A 21,108-nucleotide genomic window follows, 5' to 3' on the forward strand; every position below is an offset into this window, starting at 1 on the left:
GGTCCCCGTGTCACTGTCATCCCTCCCCGTTCCCGGTGACCTCGGCTGTTGACCGCGCTCCCAATTAGCATGGCCAACATGAACATCATTAATTAGTGGGGTGATTAATTAGGGTGGGGTCCTGCAGCCAGTGAAGCTGCCTAGAGAGTTTGGGAGAGGAAAGCTCCCGGTGCCGGTAGGTGTGTAGGGGATTAATTATCCCTATTAATTAGGCTTATTAATTAGTCCCTTTCCCCCAGTGCGGGTGCAGGAGACAGGATGCGTGCCCCATCTCAGATCCCAAAGGGTTTCTCGTTAACGCTAACAAGGGAAATCGCTAATTAAAACAGCGTTCTCCTAATTATGGGGTTATTGTCAGGATGGCAATTAATAGCTCATTAATTATTGCCCTGGTGTCCCCCTCCCCAAAGGATGCGGCAAAAGGACCCCAGGGGACGCATCCAAGGGTCCTGGAGCCCCCCCTAAACCGTTCCATGACTCAATTTCCCCTTTTTCTTCCAATTCCTTTATTCCGCCCCGAATCGCCCATCTTCCCGAGTGCATTCTGGGAAATTTGTTGCTTCTCCCACCCCACCCCAAATACTAAAGTGCCGAGAATCTCCTCGGGGGGGGTGGCGTGGGGAGGTGGTGGGGCCGGGGAGGGGGTCGGTCCCGCTACCCCCTGATGTATCTCCTGATCCAGGGCACGGCTTGGCACACGTTGGAGTAGACGCCGGGCTGCCCCTTGCGCCCGCAGACGGCCATGCCCCACGACACCACTCCTTGCAGCACCCCGTTGCACACCAACGGGCCCCCGGAGTCACCCTGTGGGGAGAAGAGCACGAGGTGGGGCTGGTTGGGGTGACAACACCGACCTTGCACCCCGAGCCGTGGTCCAGTCCCGGCTACGAGGTAGTTGTGGGGAAGGTAGGCCTCGTAGGAACCCAACAAGTCTTGGTCGTTGCTTGGTTTTAGGGGTTGGGTTGGAGATCATGGTGGAGGATCCCGAATATTGCAAACCCAAATTGGAAACCCAAATATTGTGGGGAACCCAAATAGTTTTGGGAAAACGAAGGTTGTAGGGAACTCAAATATTGTGGGAAACCCAAATAGTTTTGGGAAAACAAAGGTTGTAGGGAAACCCAAATATTGTGGGAAACCCAAATATTGTGGGAAACCCAAATAGTTTTGGGAAAACAAAGGTTGTGGGGAACCCCAATATTGTGGGAAACCCAAATATTGTGGGAAACCCAAATAGTTTTGGGAAAACAAAGGTTGTGGGGAACCCAAATATTGTGGGAAACCCAAATATTGTGTAGCTTCACCTACATGTTGAGGCCATTTATTGGTTTTATGGGTTGGAGATAGTGGTGGAGGAACCCAAATATTGCGTGGACTCACCCACTTGTTGTGGTCCACCCCTTTCTCCATGACTCAAGAATGAGGTAGTTGTGGGGAACCCAAATATTTTTGGGAAAACAAAGGTTGTGGAGAACCCAAATATTGTGGGAAACCCAAATATTGTGGGAAACCCAAATAATTTTGGGAAAACAAAGGTTGTGGGGAACCCAAATATTGTGGGAAACCCAAATATTTTTGGGAAAACAAAGGTTGTGGGGAAACCCAAATATTGTGGGAAACCCAAATATTGTGTAGCTTCACCTACAGTTTGGGGCCATTCCCTGGTTTTCTGGTTTGCAGATAATGGTGAAGGAACCCAAACCTTCCATGGCCCCACGGGAGGAGGTTTTAGGGACCTCTTACCTGGCAGGAATCGATGCCCCCCTGGGGGACGCCGGCACAGAACATGTTGGGGGTGATCAACCTCCCGTAGGCCCTCGCACACTTATCCTTCCCAAAGGATTGGACGCCGGCACACTGCAGTTTTCTGGGGAGCTTTGCTGCAGACGAGGGGAGGTGGAGAGAAAAAAACGGTGAGAAAGGGCAGCCCAGTAGATCTCGTGGTATTTTTGGTGGGGTTCCTTGGGAGGCGGGCAAGGGAGATGCCTCCACCAGAGGCCCAACGCAAAGGAAACCCCAACCTCAACCCCAAGGGAAAGTCATTCTTCATGGGAAACCTCGTTGGGTAGAGTGAAGACAACATCAGGGACCCTCCCTCATCTAATTTTTCCAACCAAAAAGACAACTCAGCCTCCTTTTCCCTGCCAAATTACGTCCCCCCTACCCCACCTCTTCCACCAGGGTCTCCACCGTGAGCCAGTACCTCCGGGGGACTTGGTCGTGCCCCAGCCGGACACGCTGCACCTCATCCCGTCCATGGGACACCTCGTGGCCAATCTGATCTTCTTGATGTTGTTGCTGAACTGCACGGGTCTGTTCAGCCTCAGGAGCATGAAGTCGTTGTCGTTCTTGCGGGGGTTGTAGGCCGGGTGGACGATCGACCGTGAAATCATCCTCACCTCCCCCGTGCCGTCCCGCAACGTGTCCGTCCCGATTAACACCCTGAGGTCCCTGCCCGGAGAAGAAGGTCAAGAAATCAGAGCCAGAGGAGATACACAACCCTATGGGTCAAGGGGATGACCAAGGGTCATCTCCCAAAGCTTCTCCAGACCCAGCCGGCAGGCAGAGTTAGGGTGATGTGTCCATGGGTCCACCTTATCCCCTTGTCCTCGGGCAGAAAAATGAAAATGCCTTGGGGATTCATGAGCCAGATCTCCTCCAAGAGCTCTTCAATGGCTCAGGTACCCTGGGGCCTTTCCCATCTCCATGGGATTTTGGAGAACGTCTTGACTTCAGCTCCTTGACTTCACCTTCGTCTTCCTCGCATCAGGCTTCAGGCAAGGAGTCCCACTACAACATCCCAGCAACGCCACCCTGAGCCCAACTTCTGGCCAACGTTTCTTCTGTTTTCCATCGTTATTTCTTCTCTGGAAAGTGAAATTTCCTCTCATGGAGCCTTGCGGGGAAGCTGGAGAAGTTTGGCTGTGGGGTCACCTGCTCCACTCGGTGTCCTCACCTGGAAAAAGGGGGGTGACCAGACCTCAAACGTGGGGGAGGTTGAGTCCCTTGGGGGTTGATGGCCAGAGGTTGTCACCCAGCAAAGGAGACGTCAGCTCCTGTCTCCCTGGGGAGTGCTGTGCCTTCGATGCCCTCTGGAGGTACCAGCTTCTGGATACCAACATCTGGAGACACCCATGGCTGGAACATCAACATCTGGTGCTTCTGGACATCAAATCTGGAGGTAACATCTGGGTACAACTAGCAACCTCCGGAGATACCCAGCTCTGGAGCTACCTGAATGTACCAGACTCGACATTACCAGCTTCTGGACACCAAAATACCAGCTTCTGGACACCAAAATACCAGCTTCTGGACACCAAAATCCAGAGGTGTCCACATCTGGAAGCGGAGACACCGACATCTGGGGCATCTCTCTCTGGATGCCACCATTTGGAGGCACCATCCTCTGGAGGTGCCAACATCTGGGCACCGATACCTGCAGGTACCAACCCCTGGGACCCATCTCTCCCCATCAGTCGTTAAAAAAATTTGGAAGATGAGGCGTCAGCTTGTAGGAAGCCATGGGGAAATGAGCAAAGAGCCAGCTTACCTGCCTGGCTGCTTGCAGTGGGCGGCCGTCAGGACCCACTGGGCGTCTATCAAGCTTCCACCACACAGGATTTGTCCCCTCTTGATGAGGGCAACCTGGAAAGGTCGCTGGGTGATGGAGCAGGGCTCCCCACCGATGATACGGGACTCATCCATCTCCGGCACTGCAAGACAAGAGCACCCAAGGGCACCGTGAGAGCCTTGCATGGCTATAGGCAGCCAGGAAGCCTCCTTCCAAAGGAAAAAAAAATAATGTTATTTTGGGTTGAAAAGCACAAAAACAACTTTTAAAATGGTTAAATGGGACACAGAAGGGAAAGCACTCTCTCCTGCGTTTTTTTTTTTAGCCTTAAAATACCATCAGAACAGTCAAAAATCATAATTAAAACTTTTTGTTGTGTTTTGTTTCACTGAGTCATCTATCAACCTACTGAGGTCCCACCAAACTCTTTTTTTTTTTAACGAGAAAAAGATGGTTTTCGGACCAGGAGCAGTTGAAATCCAACCACTAGTAGCCCCAAAGAGTCCTCGATGATCTGAATTCTCCCGATGCCTTCTGACGGAGCCCACCACTCCATGGCCCAACCACGCATCCCAGGGAGAGCGTTGGGGTGGGAGATGCCACGAGAAGACCCCCTGGGACCAGTCCATCGTGCCAGGCTGTGCCCATGAGCTGTCCTGGAAATCACCACGCGTCAGGAAGTCACCAAGGGCCACTTATCTCCGCCGGTTTCGCCATGTGCCTTGGGGAGGGGCATCCGTTCCACCTCTAAGATTCCTCCCAGCCCAAGATTGGACTCTAAAAGGGAGATGACGCACCCCTAAAAGAGCTGATTTCTTCTTCCTCCGTTGGTAAGAAAGCCTGTAGGACCAGCTCGAAAAGACTCCTACCTCCCGGATGGCTCATGTTATGTACCCGGACCTCCTAGTTAGGGCCGAGGTAGAAGATGGTTGCATCAACACAAGCAAGAGAAGCCATGACACAGGGAGAAATGATAACAGGAGCTCACTCAGGAATGCGAGTCCTTACGTAGCTCCGGAGCCAAGACGCGTTGGTCCCATGAGGTTTGTGGGGAAGAGAGAGAGCCATCAGCTTGGTTTTGGGGTCTTATCATTTTTGGGGTCGTATCTCGGTAAAAAAGGGTCTCATCACCCAAAGTTTCCATTTCTGACACAGGTTTATCAATCTTTAAGGTCTCTGGAAGCATCTCCCCTTGATTTAGCTCGCTGAAGCTGGTGGTCCACTGGAGTTGGCCAACTTTGGTGGTCCACGAAGAGAAGGAGCGACCATTTTGGGAGGCAATCCCACCCCATCCAACGCTGGATGTCTGCAAGACGAGGTGTCCCGCCCCATGCTGGAATATTTATGAGGTTCGTGGGATGATCATCTTGAGGTCGTGCCCATGCAAGACTCCACTTGGGTGTCCACACAATGGACAAGCCGTGCTGCTGGTGTCCCTCCCTCTACAGCTCTACGTGGGCAAGGAACTTCTCAAGCCTTTCGAGAATCTCAGGCCAAGGCTACTGGAGAAGATGCCTCGTGGTCAGTTGTGTCCATGTAGCAGATGAGATTCACAATAAAAGAATAACCAGATTAAAAAAAGAAAAAGAAAAAAAAAAAAAAAGGAAAAAAAAATAAAAAAAGGAAATAAAATATTTTTTAAACAAAAACCCTCTCCCCTACCCCCAAAAACACGCAGTAGTTGGACTTTCGCCTCTATCACATGGGACATATAAAATCCTCATTTCCCCAAGATGTCTTCATGGGTGTTGAGGCTGAGTCCTCGACGCTGTAACCTGGAGCATCCCAGCTGATTTTTGGGGTGATTTTGGGAAGAAGTTGTGCTTGCCACCTCCACGTGCTGGCCGCCCTGGCGAGGAGCTGTATTGATCCGTGCGTGTGCGAGGTGGCTCTGGTCCATGGTTATCTGCAATCACCTTCCACCGCACGTTGGGACATTGGAATTTTACTGGTGGGACTGGTTTGTGCCAGTGGGGATTACGACCTGTGACGGGTGGCAATGGGAGACGCCCGAATTTCAGACCGCCTGGAATCTGCCACTATCCGGTCCCAGCTGCCAAAGCTGGAGGGTGGGAACCGTCCCAGCGTGCACGCTCATCGGGGAAGCATCCCTCGTCACCTCAAAGGCCGTCCTTGGGCCTTTGGAGACCATCCAGAAGGTTTAGGTTCCACCAAGCTCCTTGTAGGCATCTCAGCAGCTTCCCTGGGCCTGGAGGATCGCCGTCGATGAAGACCAGCCAGTGGAGAAGCAACGCAAGACGGTGGAGCCCTGCGGTGGGATCCGTAGCCGGGATTTCCTGAAGAGATTGATGCCAAGTTGATGGTGTCTTCACCCCAAACCAAAGAAACCTTATCACCAGAACCCCCTCGAAAACAGTTCTTGGAAAGCCACATGGCAAATTATCCAGGCGCCGTGTCTGGACACGAGCTCGTTCCTTCTCGGCAGGACCTGGGAATTTTGGATTCAGCTCTGGGAGCACCAATTTGGGTTAAGATCCCAGGTTTTGGCAACCCTCAGGCAGATATCACGGGCCTCTTCTTTCTTCCCTGATCAAGACCCATCCACGGGGCCGTTCTGGTTCCTCTTCGGCAGAGCATCATTTTGGAGGCCAGAAGAAAGGAAGAGGATGTTCCCATCGGGATTAAATCTCTCCTGCTTTCTCTCACCCCAGGTGACTGCTTTTGTCTCATTTTCCATGGCAGAAATCCCCGTACAGCCTCACGAAGAAGGAAAGGAAGAGGTCCCAGAGATCCTAGCGTCTCCAACCACGTGACGGAATTTTCCTCCGCGTCCTTTCTCTCTCTACGGCAAGGGGGTTTCTTTATCTCAGCTCGAAACGAAAACAGGTTTCGAAATTACAGGGCCTTGCCCAAGCCTTCCCATCAGCAAGGTTCCCACGAGCCAGAAGGCATCTCCTCATCCCATCCCACCCCATCCCATCCAATCCCATCCCATCCCATCCCTCCGGATACATTCCCTCACGAAGCATCCACGGTGTCCCCATCCCCATCCACCGGATTGACTTACGCTCGTCGCCTCCGTTGCCCCCCTTCACGTTTTGTGCCAGCAGCGGGGTGGCGGACAGCAGTCCCACCATGAGGATGAAGATGGGGGCGAAGCCGAAGGCCCCATGCCCATCACGAGCCATTCCTGGAGGGGCAGAGAAACCAAACCAGATCAGCTCGGGGACCACGGGAGAGCACCCAGTGCCACGTGAGGGACACGGGGACAGTCCCAGCGCTGTCCTTCCACCTCCCAACAAGGGACAGAGGCAACGCCACCAGGATGCTCTTGGTGTTTTGGTGCACCTTCATCCCTACGGACCACGCCGTGGCCTCAATCCCTCTTCTCCACCCTCTTTTGGCCCAATTCAGCTCTCCGGCGGTGCCTCCAGCAACCCAGGGAGCCCCATTTCCCTCCCAGTCCCCGTTAAACTGGGCGCGCCGAGTTAACCCGGGATACGGAAGGCTCCCTCCACCAAACCACAACGCGGACGGATCCGACCCGTAGGAAGGAAGAAACAAAGAGCCTGGAGAACCCCCCCAAATCCCACCCGGCACCATCCGACCCCTCGGAGATGGAGGCCACCGCTGTCCCCGCCACGGGGACGGACTCACCTGCTGGAGGAGAAGGACGGGGCCGGCTCGGCGCGTCGGGAAGCCGAGAACCCGTCGTTGGGCCATATTTATACCGGGCCGAAAAGTAGGTTGTGTCTCCGCCGGGGTGACTCAAGGGCTGTTGGGCGACGGGTCCAAGCGGCAAGCGGGACGAGCGCGGCCGTGGGTGTCTCCCCGGCCCCACGGGTGATTACCGCTTTGATGTCCCAGAGGAAAACGCCGCCCCGCTCCTCCCGACCTGCCCGAAAACAGACTGGCCGAGCTTGACGGATGGACGGACGGACAGATGGACAGACTGGCTGGGTCACCCCTTTTCCTCGTGGGTGGGTGGGTGGGTTTGAGGGGGGTTGTCCCCACGGCTTCTGGGGTGGGATGGGCTGGATCCGGCCCTCTGGGCGTCGTTAAATGGAGTGGCCTGGGTGCTGTCCGTCCGTCTGTCCGCCTCTCTCCCTGGCTGTCCGTCCAGCTGGCTGTCCTGCTGTCCGTCTGCCTAGCTGTGTGGTCAGTCTGTCCGTTTATCTGCCTGCCGGTCCGGCCATCCGTCCGTCTGTCCATCTGTCCGATTGCCTGGCCACCCGTCTGTCTGTCTGTCTGTCTGGTCATGCGACTGTAAGTCTGCCTGGACGTCTGTCCGGCCACATCTATCCGTCTGTCCGTTCATCTATCTCCCTGTCCATCTGTCCGCCTGACTGCAAGTCTGCCTGTCCGTCTGTCCACCCATCTGGCTACCCGCCTGTACGTCTGTCCAGCTGTCTGTCCGTCCATCCACCCACCTGCACCCCTATCCAGTTGTCCCCCGTCCGTCTGTCCCCCCATCCATCTCTTTCTCTCCGTCCGTCTGTCCATCCAGCTTTGTCTAGCTCTCTGTCTGTCCATCCGTCTGTCTGTCCATCTCTGCCCATCCACGGGGCTCTGTCCGTCTGTCTGTCCGCCTGTACAGCTCTATCTCCATCCGACTGTCCTTCCAGCAAGCTGGATGGCCGTCTGTCCTTCTGTCCATCCATCTATCAACCATTTATCTGTCCATCCGTCTGTCCATCCATCTGTCCATCTGCATCAAGATGGATGGATCTGTCCGTCCGTCTGTCCATCTACATTGATGGATGGATCTGTCCATCTGTCTGTCCATCTACACCGAGATGGATGGATCCACCTAGACCTACAGATCTGTCCGTCCGTCCACCTCCCTCTCCATCTGTCCGTCTGTCCGTCCACCCTCTGCTCCTACTACGCGAGTAGACTTCACATCATGCACACGCCTGCACACGCGTGTGTAAGGACGTGGGATTTGGCACAAGATTTGGGATGCCACCTCCGAGGGGGGACATTTTGCAGCTCCGGGAGGTCCCCGAGGATGTCACCAGGCCGGAGGTCCTCGGGGACCTACGTGCCACCTTCTCCTGGTCGCACCTCCCGATGAGTAACGCCGCGGATGCGGGTGAACGATGGGCGAGGCTACGACCTGGTGCCAACCCCACCGAGCCCTGCGAGTCGGCTCCGGTGAGTCAAGGGGGCACCGGGGATGCGAGTGACACTTGTCCCCCACCTTGTCCCCAGCTGGAAACTGTCCCCGAGCCCTCATGTCCCCTCCGATCCCCTTATTTCCATCCCCAACCCCGATGGCAAGGGGGAGGTCTCCAAGATGGGAGGTCGCCACCGGCTTCTCCACCCCGTGGGGGCTTAGGGTCTCCATCCATGGGGACTTGGGTGCTACCAGTGTCACCAACTGTCCCCAGGGTCACCCAGGGCATCTCCACCCTCTGCTGCACGGGGACCTCGGCGATGCCCAGCCCTTCCCTGGGCGGGTTTGGTGCTGGACACCAGCCAGGATCCCAGCAGATCAAGCAACCGGTGCCGTAATCCCACCAGATTTCCCTCCTCCAGATGAAACCTGTCCAAGCTCCAGCACGTCCTGCAGCACCTTAGGGCTCCTGGAAGGATTTGGGGCACCCAGGGGTCCTCCAGTGCCACCCCCAGCTTGGCCATCCTTGGCGTTGCAGAGGACCAGAGCCGTGATTCGGGCGAAGGAACCTCTTTTGCAGAGCTTTTGGGAAAGGAGCCGAGGCTGCCAGCAGCTCGCGGGGCAATTAGAGCCCCTGCCAAGCAATTAAGGGTGGAGAGGCCCAGGAGCTGAGCCCTGACGAAAGGAAAGGCCGGGTGGGGATGAATCACCTTTCGGAGATGCTGATCTCGCTCTCTGCTGGTGGCAGAGGAAGCCCGGGGCTGGGTTTGGTCCCAAACCTGGAGTTGAACCCAGAGCAACCCTTCCCAGTACGTCCACGGGGATCTGCTCTGCTGAGGGCCTCGCCGAAGAGGCCGGGGTGCTGAGGAGCCCATCTGGTCCACGGGGACCTGATCCACCAGGCTTCAGCCCATGGTGGTCGTGGTCCTCAAAGACCCCGTCCACCAGGATCCCGTCCCCGAGGATCCCATCCCACGGACGTCCCGTCTACCGAGATCCCACCCGTGGTGACCTGGTCTACCAGAGACCTCCACACCAGGGGAACCCCTCCGTGGAGTGGTCAAGGGCAGAGATCCCCCGTGGATATCCCACCCGTGGCCCACCCGGGCCGTGTTCCCCGAGATCTGGTGGGCAAAGATCTCGTCCCCGTGGAGATCCCACCCATGGGATCGACGCGGTGATCGTGGGCCATGAGGGTCACATCTACCAGGCTTCCCACCACAGAGAGGGAGCCCACCTCTGGGGGTCTCCAGGGGGCATGAGGGGACGTGAAGGGACATGGGGGGGCATGGTGGGGACAGGGGGAGCCCATGGGGGGATATGGGGCACGTAAGGGGAAGTGGGACCCCAAGAAGGGGCACAAAGGGACACGGGGGGGGACAGGGGAGCACAAGGAGGGACCTTGAAGGGTTGTGGGGGTCGTGAAGGGGCAGGGGAGAACTTGAAGGCACACGAGGGGACATGGGGGGGTCCACAGAAGCACATGTGGGGACGTGAGGGGGCATGGGGACACAAGAGGGGGCATGGGGTCACACGAGGTGACATGGGGTCACACGAGGGGATGTGGGGTCACACGAGGGGATGTGGGGTCACACGAGGGACCTGTGGGGGACACGGGGACCCACAGAAGAAGATGGGGGGGCCCCCTGAGATGCCGGGGAGGGGGCATGCATGTTGGGCCACGTCCCCGGTCGCGATGACGATGACGTTGGGGCTGGGCCCAACCGGTTCTCCCAGTTCCTCCGCTCCCATCTCCTCCGCGTAATTAGTGCTAATTACCTAATTATCCCCAGGGCCAGCCCGGGCCTGCCACCCACTGCCAGGGCCGCGGGGGGACCCCACGCTTCCCCTCTCCCGATCCTCAGTGGCACGGAGGGGACGTGTCCCACCCTGTCCTTGTCCCCTCTGTGTCCCCACAGCCTTGGGGGCGCTGAGTCCAGGGGTGGCCCCGGGTGACAAAAGGGGTTGGCAGCGCCCTGGGTGACACGGTGGGTGGCCCTGGTTGACACACGGGGTGGCAGCACCGTGGGTGGCAGTGCCCTGGGTGACCCAGGAGGGAGGGAGGAGGGGGTGGCCCTGGTTGACACACGGGCTGGCAGCACCGTGGGTGGCAGTGCCCTGGGTGACACAGGGGGTGGCTCAGGGGACACGGGTGACACAGGAATAGTGGTGTCGGGTGCTGGTGTTTTTGGGGACGTGGTGGCAGGGGTTGCAAGCCAGCTATCCCTGGCATGGTCGTGGCAGACGTGGGGGACAGGGGGGAGCCTGAGGACCTCTGAGCCCCCTGATGGGACACCTCAAGGTCAACAAACGTCTCCTTTTTCTGGCTCATTTCCATGGCCAGCAGGACCAGGCTCCACGGTGGTCTCCCTGAACTTTAATCTCACTTCTATGGACGTCGTGGCTTACCAGACCCGGCACCTTCATCACCACCTTGGCCAGCATTGACCAGGCTTCAACATTTGCATTGCACGGACCCCAATGGATGCGTTGACCAACTTTCCATGGGTGAAAGGCGAAGACCTCTTTAGATGCGTTGACCAGACCTCCATGGCCATGTTGGGTAGACCCCAATGGATGCCTTGACCGTGTCTTCATGGACATACAGGTAGATGTCCATGGACACGTTGACCAGACCACCTTGGACAAGTTGAGCAGACCTCCAAGGACACGTTGAGCATATCTCCGTGGACACGTTGACTGGACCTCCATGGACACGTTGACCAGACCTCCATGGACACGTTGACCAGATCCCAAAAAAGCCCCTTGACCAGATGGATGATGAGGAGCTGTTAGAGCCCACTGTGGTAGCCCACCACATCTGATGGCCACCAACCTGGGACCTTCCAAGCCAAACCCTCTGTAGGGTTCTGAAACCCCAAAGGCTCGAACCTCCTTGTGTGAAAGGCTGAGCGAAGAGCTGGAAGCCACCAGTGGCCACCGTTGGTCCCAGCAATGATGGACAGCCATTCCTCCGCCTCCCTGGGGGTTTGGACCCGGACCAAAACCTCTTTCCCCGCCGCAGTGGCTAGACAAGGCCCACACCCTCCAGTGCATCAGGTCCTGGCCACGTGGGGGAAGAGGGAGGGGGTGCCTTGCGCAAGGCAGCTGGCGTCGCTCCCCGCCCCATTGAGCCACAAGGGACAACACGTGACGTTGTGACCTCGCCGGACCTCTTCCCGCAACGGGGAAGACATGGAAGTGCTTCTGCAGCCCACCAAAATCCCTCACCCTTTCCTTGACACGGACCCATCACGGCGAAGCTGGGTGGGCACCGCTCTCCATCCAGCCCCATCACCAAGATGGGGCTGCGTGGACCCCGTGGAGGAGAAAAAATCCCCCCCAAACCCCTCCATTCTTCAAAATAGAGGCCTTGGATCCATGCAAATTTGGCCTCCAGCAGGTGATTTCTTCCCGCTCGCAAGCCAGCGTGCCCTGGGTGGATGCTGCCTGCCCGTTGCATACCCGTCGGGGAAGCAAAACAGCCCTGATGCGCCGCCAAAGTTACCCCAGGTCGGGAAATTAGGCCCCTTCTTCTCCAGCTGAGTCACGGGGAAATTTCTCCCCTCTGGGGATGGGAAATTCTCCCTGGTCATGCGCCTGCCCATGGAGACACGGCTGGGGTGGGGGGACCAAGAGGGAAGGTTTGACCCCGGGGCATTGTGAGGGCTCGTCTCTCTCAGGGGAGGATGCTGAGATGGATTTTGTCCCCACCGTGGTGGTGGGAAGGGTCCTGGGCAACCCCAAAACAGCCAAGGGGACTACTGCATAAAGGGATCAACAGGTCTACCCCATGGCGAGGTCAACCTGGAGCAGAGCCAATGGGGTTACTCCATGGCAAGGTCAATGGGTCTGCCCCATGGTGAAGCCAAGTGGGGTCAACGGGTCTGCCCCATGGCGGGGTCAACCCTGTGGTGACAACAACAGATCTATCCAAAATGGGGCCAGGAGATCTACGTTGTGATGGTCTACCCCGTGTTGGGGCCAAATGATCTACCCCATGGTAGATTCAATGGGTCTACCCCATGGCAAGGTCAAAATATCTGCTCCATGGTGAGGAGGCCTACGATGGGGCCAGTAGATCTACCTCATGGTGGTCTTCCCCATGATGAGGTCAACATGTCTACCCCATGGCGAGGTCAACGGGCCTACCCCATGACAGGGCCAACTGATCTACCCGCAGAGGGGCCAAAATCTACCCCATGGTGGGGCTGAAAAAGACATCTGCCCCATGGTGGTGTCAACAGGTCTAGCTGCAGTGGGGCCATCTGGTCTGCCCCAAAGCTTGATGTCCTCTCCTGTCCCTACGAGACCTGGGGCAACCCGGAGGCACCTCAAGCTCCCAGGGCTGCACTCCACCCACCGAAGACATGGCGCAAAGCCACGTCATAAAACTTTATTCATCGACATCTCCACAGGGCCCCGCGGCTGGCCCCTGCCCACCCCGGGGCGCGTGTCCCGGTGCTCGGACCGGCCGGCTCCGGGGACCTTCATCGGGGAGGAGGAGGAGGAGGAGGTGCTGCGGGGCCCGTCCTGCGGCCATCGGAGCTGGGGATGGGCTGGGGGCTCAGTTCCTTCTCATCGTTTCCTGGATCCACCGGGTGTATTTGCAGAGGTTGACGTAGACACCGGGTTTTTGGGGGTCCCCACAGACGCCCGGGCCCCAGGAGACAATGCCCTGGAGGCGTCCATCGCACACGAGGGGTCCCCCGGAGTCACCCTGCCGGGGAAAGAGGGGTGGCACCCGGGGGCCTGGGGATCACAGCCTGCCCCATAGAATCATCCCAAATTTGGGGCCATTTTAGGGCCATCCTGGGATCTCCAAAGAAGTGAACTGAAGACCCGCCAAGGAGATGTCCTCCTCAATCCCTGCACGACGCCATCTCACCTCCCACCCCACGCCCCCAAATCCCCTCTGGGTGCCGCTGGCTGTACCGAATTGTGCCCGTTCTCATCCCAACACCGTTGTGGGGTCCCAAAAATGACCAGAGGGGCCCAAGGTGGCCAAAACTTGCACCCACCTGGCAGGAATCGGCACGGTTGCGGGGTTCACCTGCGCACACCATGTTGGGGGTGATGGAGCCGGGGTAGATGCGCCGGCACTGCTCCTCCGAGACGATGGTGACCTTGGCGCAGTGGAGGTCCTCGGGGAAGGTGACTACGGGTGACGGGGAGCACAAAGTCACACGGGGGCCGAGCTCTGACCTCTCAGACTCTGCCCTGGGGCTTGTCCCCGTGTTTCTCTCAGGGACACCAAGGGGAACCCCAAGGTGACGTGGACACCTGGGTTCCTCGGGAGGAGAAGGATGTCCAAGGAACCCCAAGGTGACGTGGGCATCCTTGGAAGGATGCCCAAGGGTTATATCAGGATGGCCCAGCCATCCGACTCTTAGGCTACTGGTTTCCTACCTTCAGGGCTGGTGGTGGACCCCCATCCTGAGATTTGGCACGTCTTGCCAGGCACGGGGCAGTGGGAGGCCAGCGGCAGCGGCTTCACCCTCTCGTTGATGTGAACGGGTTGGAGGAGCTTGACAAGCATCAGGTCGCCGTCCTTGGTGGCCGGGTCATAGCGCGGGTAGCTGATGACCTTGGCCGAGAGCCGCCGCTGCTCCGAGACACCCGGATCCTTGGGGCCCCGGCCCCCCAGCCGCACGTTGATGTAGCTGGAGCCAAAGGTTGGATGAACCCGTCAAGACAAACCCATCACGGTCAGAGGGTCCTGAGGACCCCCACAAAACAGGGGCAAGGGCAGAGGTTGGGGTCCAAGGAGGTGGTGACAAGGGCAGAAGAAGCAAAAGCAGAGACAAGGTGATAGAGAGTCATAAAAAGGGCAGGGTTAAGGTTATATAAAGGCATAAAAGGGGCAGAGTTAAGGTTATACATCATCGCTGAAGAGGCAGAGCTCGGGTTATAAGCAGATGGAAAAGGGGGTAGAGTTAAGATCATAGATAATCAGGGAAAAAAAAGCAGTGGAGAGGATGGACCCCCTCCCCTGAAAAATAAAGTAAAGAAAAGTAAAGTAAAGTATAAAGTAAATGAAAGTAAAGTAAAATAAAGTATAAAGTAAATTAAAGTAAATTAAAGTAAATTAAAGTAAATTAAATTAAAGTAAAGTAAAGTAAAGTAAAGTAAAGTAAAGTAAAGTAAAAGAAAACAAAACAAAATAAAATAAAATAAAATAAAATAAAATAAAATAAAATAAAATAAAATAAAATAAAATAAAATAATAAAAAGAAACAGCTGAAGCTACACATGCGCAGAAAATGGGCAGAATTAATGTTATTTGTACAGATGGGGAGGAAAAGGGCAGAGTTAAGGGTATTCATAGCTCAAGAACGGGCAGAGTTCATGTTATTTGTACAAATAGGGAGGAAACGGGTGGAGTTAAGGGTATTCTCAGGTCAAGAATGGGCAGAGTTAAGGTTATTTGCACAAATGGGGACAAAAAGGGCAGAGTTAAGGATACTCACAGCTCAAAATGGTCAAAATTAAGGGTATTTGTACAAATGGGGAGGAAAAAGGCAGAGTTAAGGGTATTGCAGCTCAAAAACGGGCAGAGTTGAGGTTATTTGTAAAAACGGGGAGGAAAAGGGCAGAGTTAAGAGTACTCAGCTCAAAATGGTCAAAATTAAGGGTATTTGTACAAATGGGGAGGAAAAAGGCAGAGTTAAGGGTATTGCAGCTCAAGAATTGGCAGAGTTGAGGTTATTTGTACAAAATAGGGAGGAAATAGGTGGAGTTAAGGGTACTGCAGCTCAAGAATGAGCAGAATTAAGGTTATTTGTACAAATGGGGAAGAAAAGGGCGGAGTTAAGGGTACCGCACCTCAAGAACAGGAAGATTTAAGGCTATTTGTACAAATTGGGAGGAAAAGGGCAGGGTTAAGGGTACAGTAGCCCCAAAATAGGTAGACCGAAACCCGCTGAGATGCCATCAACCCCCCCCAGCCTGCTTGGCCACAAAGACCCCAGGTGCTGGTTGACCCCTGGCTGATTCCTGAGCCCATCGCCCCCAGTCCCCCCAGGCGTTGCTCCCCCAAGTCCTCCTACCCCGGGACGTGGCAGTGGGCGGCCGTCAGCACCCAGTTCCTGGCCACCAGCGTCCCCCCGCAGATGAACTTGTCCCCTTTGAAGAGGGCAGCCTGCCAGGGCAGGTCGCAGGAGGTCCCCTCGAGCACCCACAGGACGTTCCTCGAGGCTGTGGGGGACAGAGGGACGTGGCAGAGGGGTCGTGGGCAGCCTGGGACCCAGGGCCACGGGGCACGGGTGGGTTGGGACCCTCCCCACTGCCACACGTCCCCTGAGCCACGACCAAGGAGGTGAATCGATGGTGGTCGAGGCCAACCCAGCCTGGAAGGGGCCACGGGGTGGACAAGGGGCACCTGAGATAGTTGGGGGTCTCCAGGGTGGATGGTGGGGGGCATCTTGGGGCATCTGGTGGCCCCCTGAGGCAGATGTGGGGCAACCAAGGTGGACGTGGGGTAGTTGGGGGGCACCCAAGGTGGACAAGGGGTCCCAGGGTGCATGGGGTGGTCTCATAGGTGGGCACGGGACCTGGGGTAGATGAGGAGGGTCTGGGGTGGATGTGGGGGTCCCACCTGCACACACAAGACCACCGGGGTAGATGTGGGGCACCTGGGATGGATACGAGGGTCCCATGGGTGGACATGGGGCAGCCAAGGTGGACGTAGGTGTCCCATGAGTGAATGTGGGGCAATCAGTGGGGGTCCCATGGGTGGATGTCGGGAAATAAAGGTGGACATGGGGGACCCAGGGGTGGACATGGGACATCCAAAGCGGACGTGGGGGTCCCACGGGTGGACATGGGGGTCCCACGGGTGGACATGGGGAAATGAAGGTCAACATAGGGGTTCCACAAGTGGACAAAGGACATCCAAAGTGGACCTGGGGGTCCCATGGGGGGATATGGGGAAATAAAGGTGGACGTGGGGGTCCCACAAGTGGACGTGGGATACCCAAAGTGGACCTGGGGATCCCACAGGTGGACATGGGATGTCCAAAGTGGACACGGGGGTCCCACGGGTGGGCACAGAATCCCTGGGGCAGATGCAGGACCCCCAGGACCTCTCCTACCTGCGGTCACCAGCACCAGGAGCATCACCACCAGGACCTTCATACCGGAGGGCCAGGAGCTGTGGGGAGACAGTGAGGGGGTGGCTCTGACCCTGGGTGGGCCCTGGTGGGGTGGGGGTCGGGGTGGGGGTCGGGGTGAGGACGTGGGGCACTGGGGAAGGAGGGGAAGGGGAAGGGAATGGGAATGGGAGGAGGAGGAGGAAGAGGGAAGGTTACGGGAAGGAAATGACAGGAGGCAAATGAGGATAAGGAGGAAGGATGAGAAAGGGAGGACAGGAGGGCAGAAAGAAGGAAGGGAGGATGAAGAGGAGGAAGGACAGAAAGGAGGAAGGGAGGATGAAAAGGAGGAAGGACAGAAAGGAGGAAGGGAGGACGAAAAGGAGGAAGGGAGGACCGAAAATGGAAGGGAGGGTGAAAAGGAGGAAGGGAGGACAGAGAGGAGGAAGAGCGGACAGAAAACTGAAGGAAGGACAGGAAATTGAAGGGAGGACAGAAAGGGGAAGAGAGGACAGAAAGAGGACAAAAAGGGTAAAGGAGGACAAAAAGGGGAAGGGAGGACAAAAAGGGGAAGGGAGGACAAAATGGGAAGGGAGGATAAAATGGGAAGGGAGGACAAAAAGGGGAAGGGAGGACAAAAAGGAATAAGGACAGAAAGGAGGAAGGGAGGACAAAAAAATGAAATGGAGGACAGAAAGGAGGAAAGGAAGACAGAAAGGGGAAGGGAGGATAGAAAGGGGAAGGGAGGACAAAAAGGGGAAGGGAGGATAGAAAGGAGTAAGGGAGGACAGAAAGGGGAAGGGAAGACAGAAAGGGGAAGGGAGGACAAAAAGGGGGAGAGAAAGGAGGAAGGGAGAAAGGAAAAGGAGCACAGGAGGCCTGGAGGATAGGAAAGGGGGAGGGAGGGAAGGACGAGGGAAGACAAGAAGGACGAGATGGAGGGCAGGAGGAGGGAGGAGAGATGCGAGGGAAGGACAGGAGCCGCCCCGATTTTCTCCCCCCCCCGGGGCACTCCAGGGACCCCCCACCCCCTCCCAATGTCCCCACCCCGACCCTGGGGCCCCACGTTCCTACCGGGGGCTGGCGTGAGGCCGCGCGGCCACGGGGAGGGGAGGCTCCACCCGAGCTGGTGAAGCGCCGCGGCCGCGGGCGCGTCTTCCTCCTGCCACCGCCAGCCCCGGGTTTTTATCTGGGGCCGGAGGAGGAAACGGCTTCCTCCGCCTTCGCCTCTAATCCGGCCACGGCCGTGGCACCTTTCCGCCCGGCTCCGGGAAGCCCACGCCGTGGGGTGACCCCAGGAGGCAACCCCGATGGGTCGGGGGCTCCGGGTTGGGATGGGGATGGTGGAGGAGGCCCCCGCGATGCGGCTCTGTTGGGTTCAAACCCCAAATGTGGCTCCTGATCGGCCACGGGACCTCGAGTGGGTTGAGAGGGCACCAGGAGACGTGTCCGGTGATGTCAACCCCCAAATTGTGGGTCCTCGTTGGGCGCCGAGGTTTGGTTGAGAAAGCTTCAAGATGCGGCTCTTCCGGGCTGAAACCCAAAAATGTGGCTCCTAATTGGCCACAGGACCTCAAGTTGGACGTAAATGGTTGAGAGGACACCAGGACACGTGTCCAGTGATGTCAACCCTAAAACACATCTCCTCATTGGACGCTGAGGATGGAGGAAGATGGTCAAGAAGTCCCCCAAGATGCAGCTCTGCTGGGTTCAAACCCAAAACGTGGCTCCTAATTGGTCACGGGACCTCAAATTGGTTGAGGGGGCACCAGGACACGTGTCCGGTGATGTCAACCCTAAAACACATCTCCTCGTTGGACACTGAGGTTGGAGAAGGATGGTTGAGATGGTTGAGGAGGTGGAGGAGGATGGTTGAGGAGGTGGAGGAGTAGGCCCCAAAACGCAGCTCTTCTGGGCTGAAACCCCCCCAAAATGGCTCTTCATTAGACACAAGATCTCCACTTGGACAAAGATGGTTGAGAGGACACCAGGACGCGTCTCCGGTGAAGTCGACCCCAAAACGCGTCTCCTCGATGGGTGTGGGACCTAGGGCTGGAGAATAATCATCAAGAGGACATCAGGATCCCAAAACGCATCTCTTCCTTGGGTGGTTGGGTGAGGTTGGTTGAGAGTTGCACCAGGACACATCTCCCGTGGCTCCATCTGCAAAACGTTGCTCCACATTGGGTGGAAGACCCAGGGCTTGAAGAATTTGGAGGAGAAGACATCGACACGTGGCTCTGATGGGAGCAAACCCCAAAGGTGGCTCGTCACCGGGCACGGGACCTTGGGGTGGATGAGGATGGTCAAGAGGGCGCATCTCAGGTGGGGTTGGACCTCAGAACATCTCCTTGCTTCATCCAGGGTTGGATGAGGATGGTTGAAGATGCACCAGGACGTCGTTTCTGAAGGGGATGGCCCCCAAAAACATCCTGATGGAAGTGGGATCCAGAGATGGAGAAGTTGGCCCCCAAAAACATCTCCTTGATGGATCCAGGGATGGAGAAGGCACTTTGGGAACGTGCCGGGTTCCACCTCCAGCAGGTCAACCCTCAAAGGTGTCTCCTCAACTTGGGGTTGGCCAAGGGTGGTTGAGCACCATCAAGACGTGGCTTCATCTTTTTTTTTTTTTTTGTCCCATTTTCCGTGTTTTCCCTCTTTCTTTTTTCTTTTTCCTTTTCCTTTTCCTTTTCTTTTTCTTTTTCTTTTTCTTTTTCTTTTTCTTTTTCTTTTTCTTTTTCTTTTTCTTTCTTTTTCTTTTTCTTTTTCCTCTTTTATTTTTTTTTTCCTGAATTTTCCTCATTATCTCCAATTTCTTCCTTGCCTTCATTGTTGTCCACCCCTCGGGGCAGACCCCACGGGGGTCTCCACTCGGTCCCCAAGGCCATGGGGAGGTGGTGACCCCACACCAGGGTTGAGGTGACGGGGGACAAACACCAAGGGACACCCCCATTTCCCTCCCTCCCTCCAGAGGAGGAGGAAACGCGCCCGCATCTCCTCCCCTTCCTCCACACAGGGCCTCCCAGTTGCTCCCAGTTGCTCCCAGTCCAACCCCAGCGGACCCTGGGGAGCCGCCCAGGCCCCGCGACACCTTGGGGGCAGGGAGCCGCCGCCGCGGCCCCGCTCTCGGCCCGAGCGGGTCCTTCCAGTTCTCTGGAAATCCCAGTTTAACCCTGCCCCGTCACTGGGCCGGACTGGGCTGGGCTGGGCTGACTCAGCCCTCTTGGACCGTCTCGACTTGCCCTGGGCGCCTCGTTGCCCAACCGGCTCCAGGCTTGTCAAGGGGCCCCTAATGAGCTCGGGTGCTAATTGGGCTCCAGGCAAGTCGGCAGGGTTGTAATTACTCGGCTCTAATTAACCTGGGCTGTCCCGGCCTGCACGGAGCTCCCACAGTGCCCCGCACCCCATGGGGGAAGTGAGATTAATTGGGGGGGCAGAGATTAATTGGGGGGGGTAGAGATTAATTGAGGGTGTATAAAGATTAATTGAGGGGGTAGAGATTAATTGGGGGAGATAGAAATTAATTGGAGAAGTAGAGATTAATTGGGGGGATAGAGATTAATTGAGGGGGGGTAGAGATTAATTGGGGGAGGTAGAGATTATTTTTGGGGGGATAGAGATTAATTGGGGGAGGTAGAGATTAATTGGGGGGAGTAAAGATTAATTGGGGGAGGTAGAGATTAGTTGGGGCTATAGAGATTAATTGGGGGGGTAGAGATTAATTGAGGGGGCAGAAATTAATTGGAGAGGTAGAGATTAATTTTGGGGTGAGGGAGATTAATTGGGGGGGATAGAGATTAATTTTGGGGTGAGGGAGATTAATTGGGGGGGATAGAGATAAATTAGGGGGGTAGAGATTAATTGGGGGAGGTAGAGATTAGTTGGGGGTGTAGAGATTAATTGAGGGGGTTGACATTAATTGGGGGAGGTAGAGATTAATTGGGGGGGATAGATATCCTTAATTCTGCCCTCCAAAATGGAGATATCCTTTACTTTGCCCCCCCCCCCAAATTGAGATATCCTTAATTCTACCCCCAAAATGGAGATACCCATAACTCTGCCCCCCAAAAATGGAGATATCCTTAATTCTGCCCCCCCAAAATTGAGATATTCTTAATTCTGCCCCCCCAAAATGGAGATATCATTAACTTTTCCCCAACATATCATGGAGATACCCATATTTTTGCCCCCCCAAAACTGAGATATCCTTAATTCTAACCCCCCAAAATGGAGATATCCTTAATTCTGCCCCCCAAAATGGAGATATCCTTTACTTTGCCCCCCCAAAACTGAGATATCCTTAATTTTACCCCCCCAAAAAGGAGATATCCCTTACTTTCCCCCCCCCCAATTGAGATATCCTTAAT

At 56.0% G+C, this 21,108-nt stretch overlaps 2 protein-coding genes across 2 annotated transcripts; both read right to left on the reverse strand.

The window, feature by feature from the left end:
* Positions 1-654: 654 nt before the first annotated feature.
* LOC311426202 (kallikrein-14-like) lies at positions 655-10,403 on the reverse strand (the record flags this gene model as incomplete). The annotated part of the gene is made up of 7 exons (XM_084502399.1): positions 655-804; positions 1,744-1,880; positions 2,204-2,451; positions 3,551-3,713; positions 6,600-6,722; positions 8,904-9,002; positions 10,277-10,403. The coding sequence occupies 7 exons, from the start codon at positions 10,401-10,403 to the stop codon at positions 655-657; spliced, it is 1,047 nt and encodes a 348-aa protein (XP_084358525.1).
* A 2,729-nt stretch (positions 10,404-13,132) lies between these two features.
* LOC311426236 (kallikrein-8-like) lies at positions 13,133-17,882 on the reverse strand. The gene is made up of 6 exons (XM_084502434.1): positions 17,816-17,882; positions 16,745-16,803; positions 15,701-15,848; positions 14,061-14,314; positions 13,673-13,809; positions 13,133-13,371 (listed from the first exon to the last, which is right to left on the reverse strand). The coding sequence occupies exons 2-6, from the start codon at positions 16,785-16,787 to the stop codon at positions 13,219-13,221; spliced, it is 735 nt and encodes a 244-aa protein (XP_084358560.1). The 5' UTR covers positions 16,788-16,803; positions 17,816-17,882; the 3' UTR covers positions 13,133-13,218.
* Positions 17,883-21,108: the final 3,226 nt, after the last annotated feature.

The sequence above is a fragment of the Aythya ferina genome (genome assembly GCF_964211825.1).
Source record: "Aythya ferina genome assembly, chromosome: 39".
Lineage (NCBI taxonomy): Eukaryota > Metazoa > Chordata > Aves > Anseriformes > Anatidae > Aythya > Aythya ferina.

What these genes read in the sequence shown, in the direction of transcription:
- LOC311426236 (XM_084502434.1), bottom strand. Translation starts at nt 16,787, where the DNA reads ATGAAGGTCCTGGTGGTGATGCTCCTGGTGCTGGTGACCGCAG. An exon ending in CCTGGTGCTGGTGACCGCAG is followed by an intron (nt 15,849 to 16,744) that starts GTAGGAGAGGTC and finishes TGTCCCCCACAG; the next exon opens with CCTCGAGGAACGTCCTGTGG. An exon ending in GCCCACTGCCACGTCCCGGG is followed by an intron (nt 14,315 to 15,700) that starts GTAGGAGGACTT and finishes CTTTGGCTCCAG; the next exon opens with CTACATCAACGTGCGGCTGG.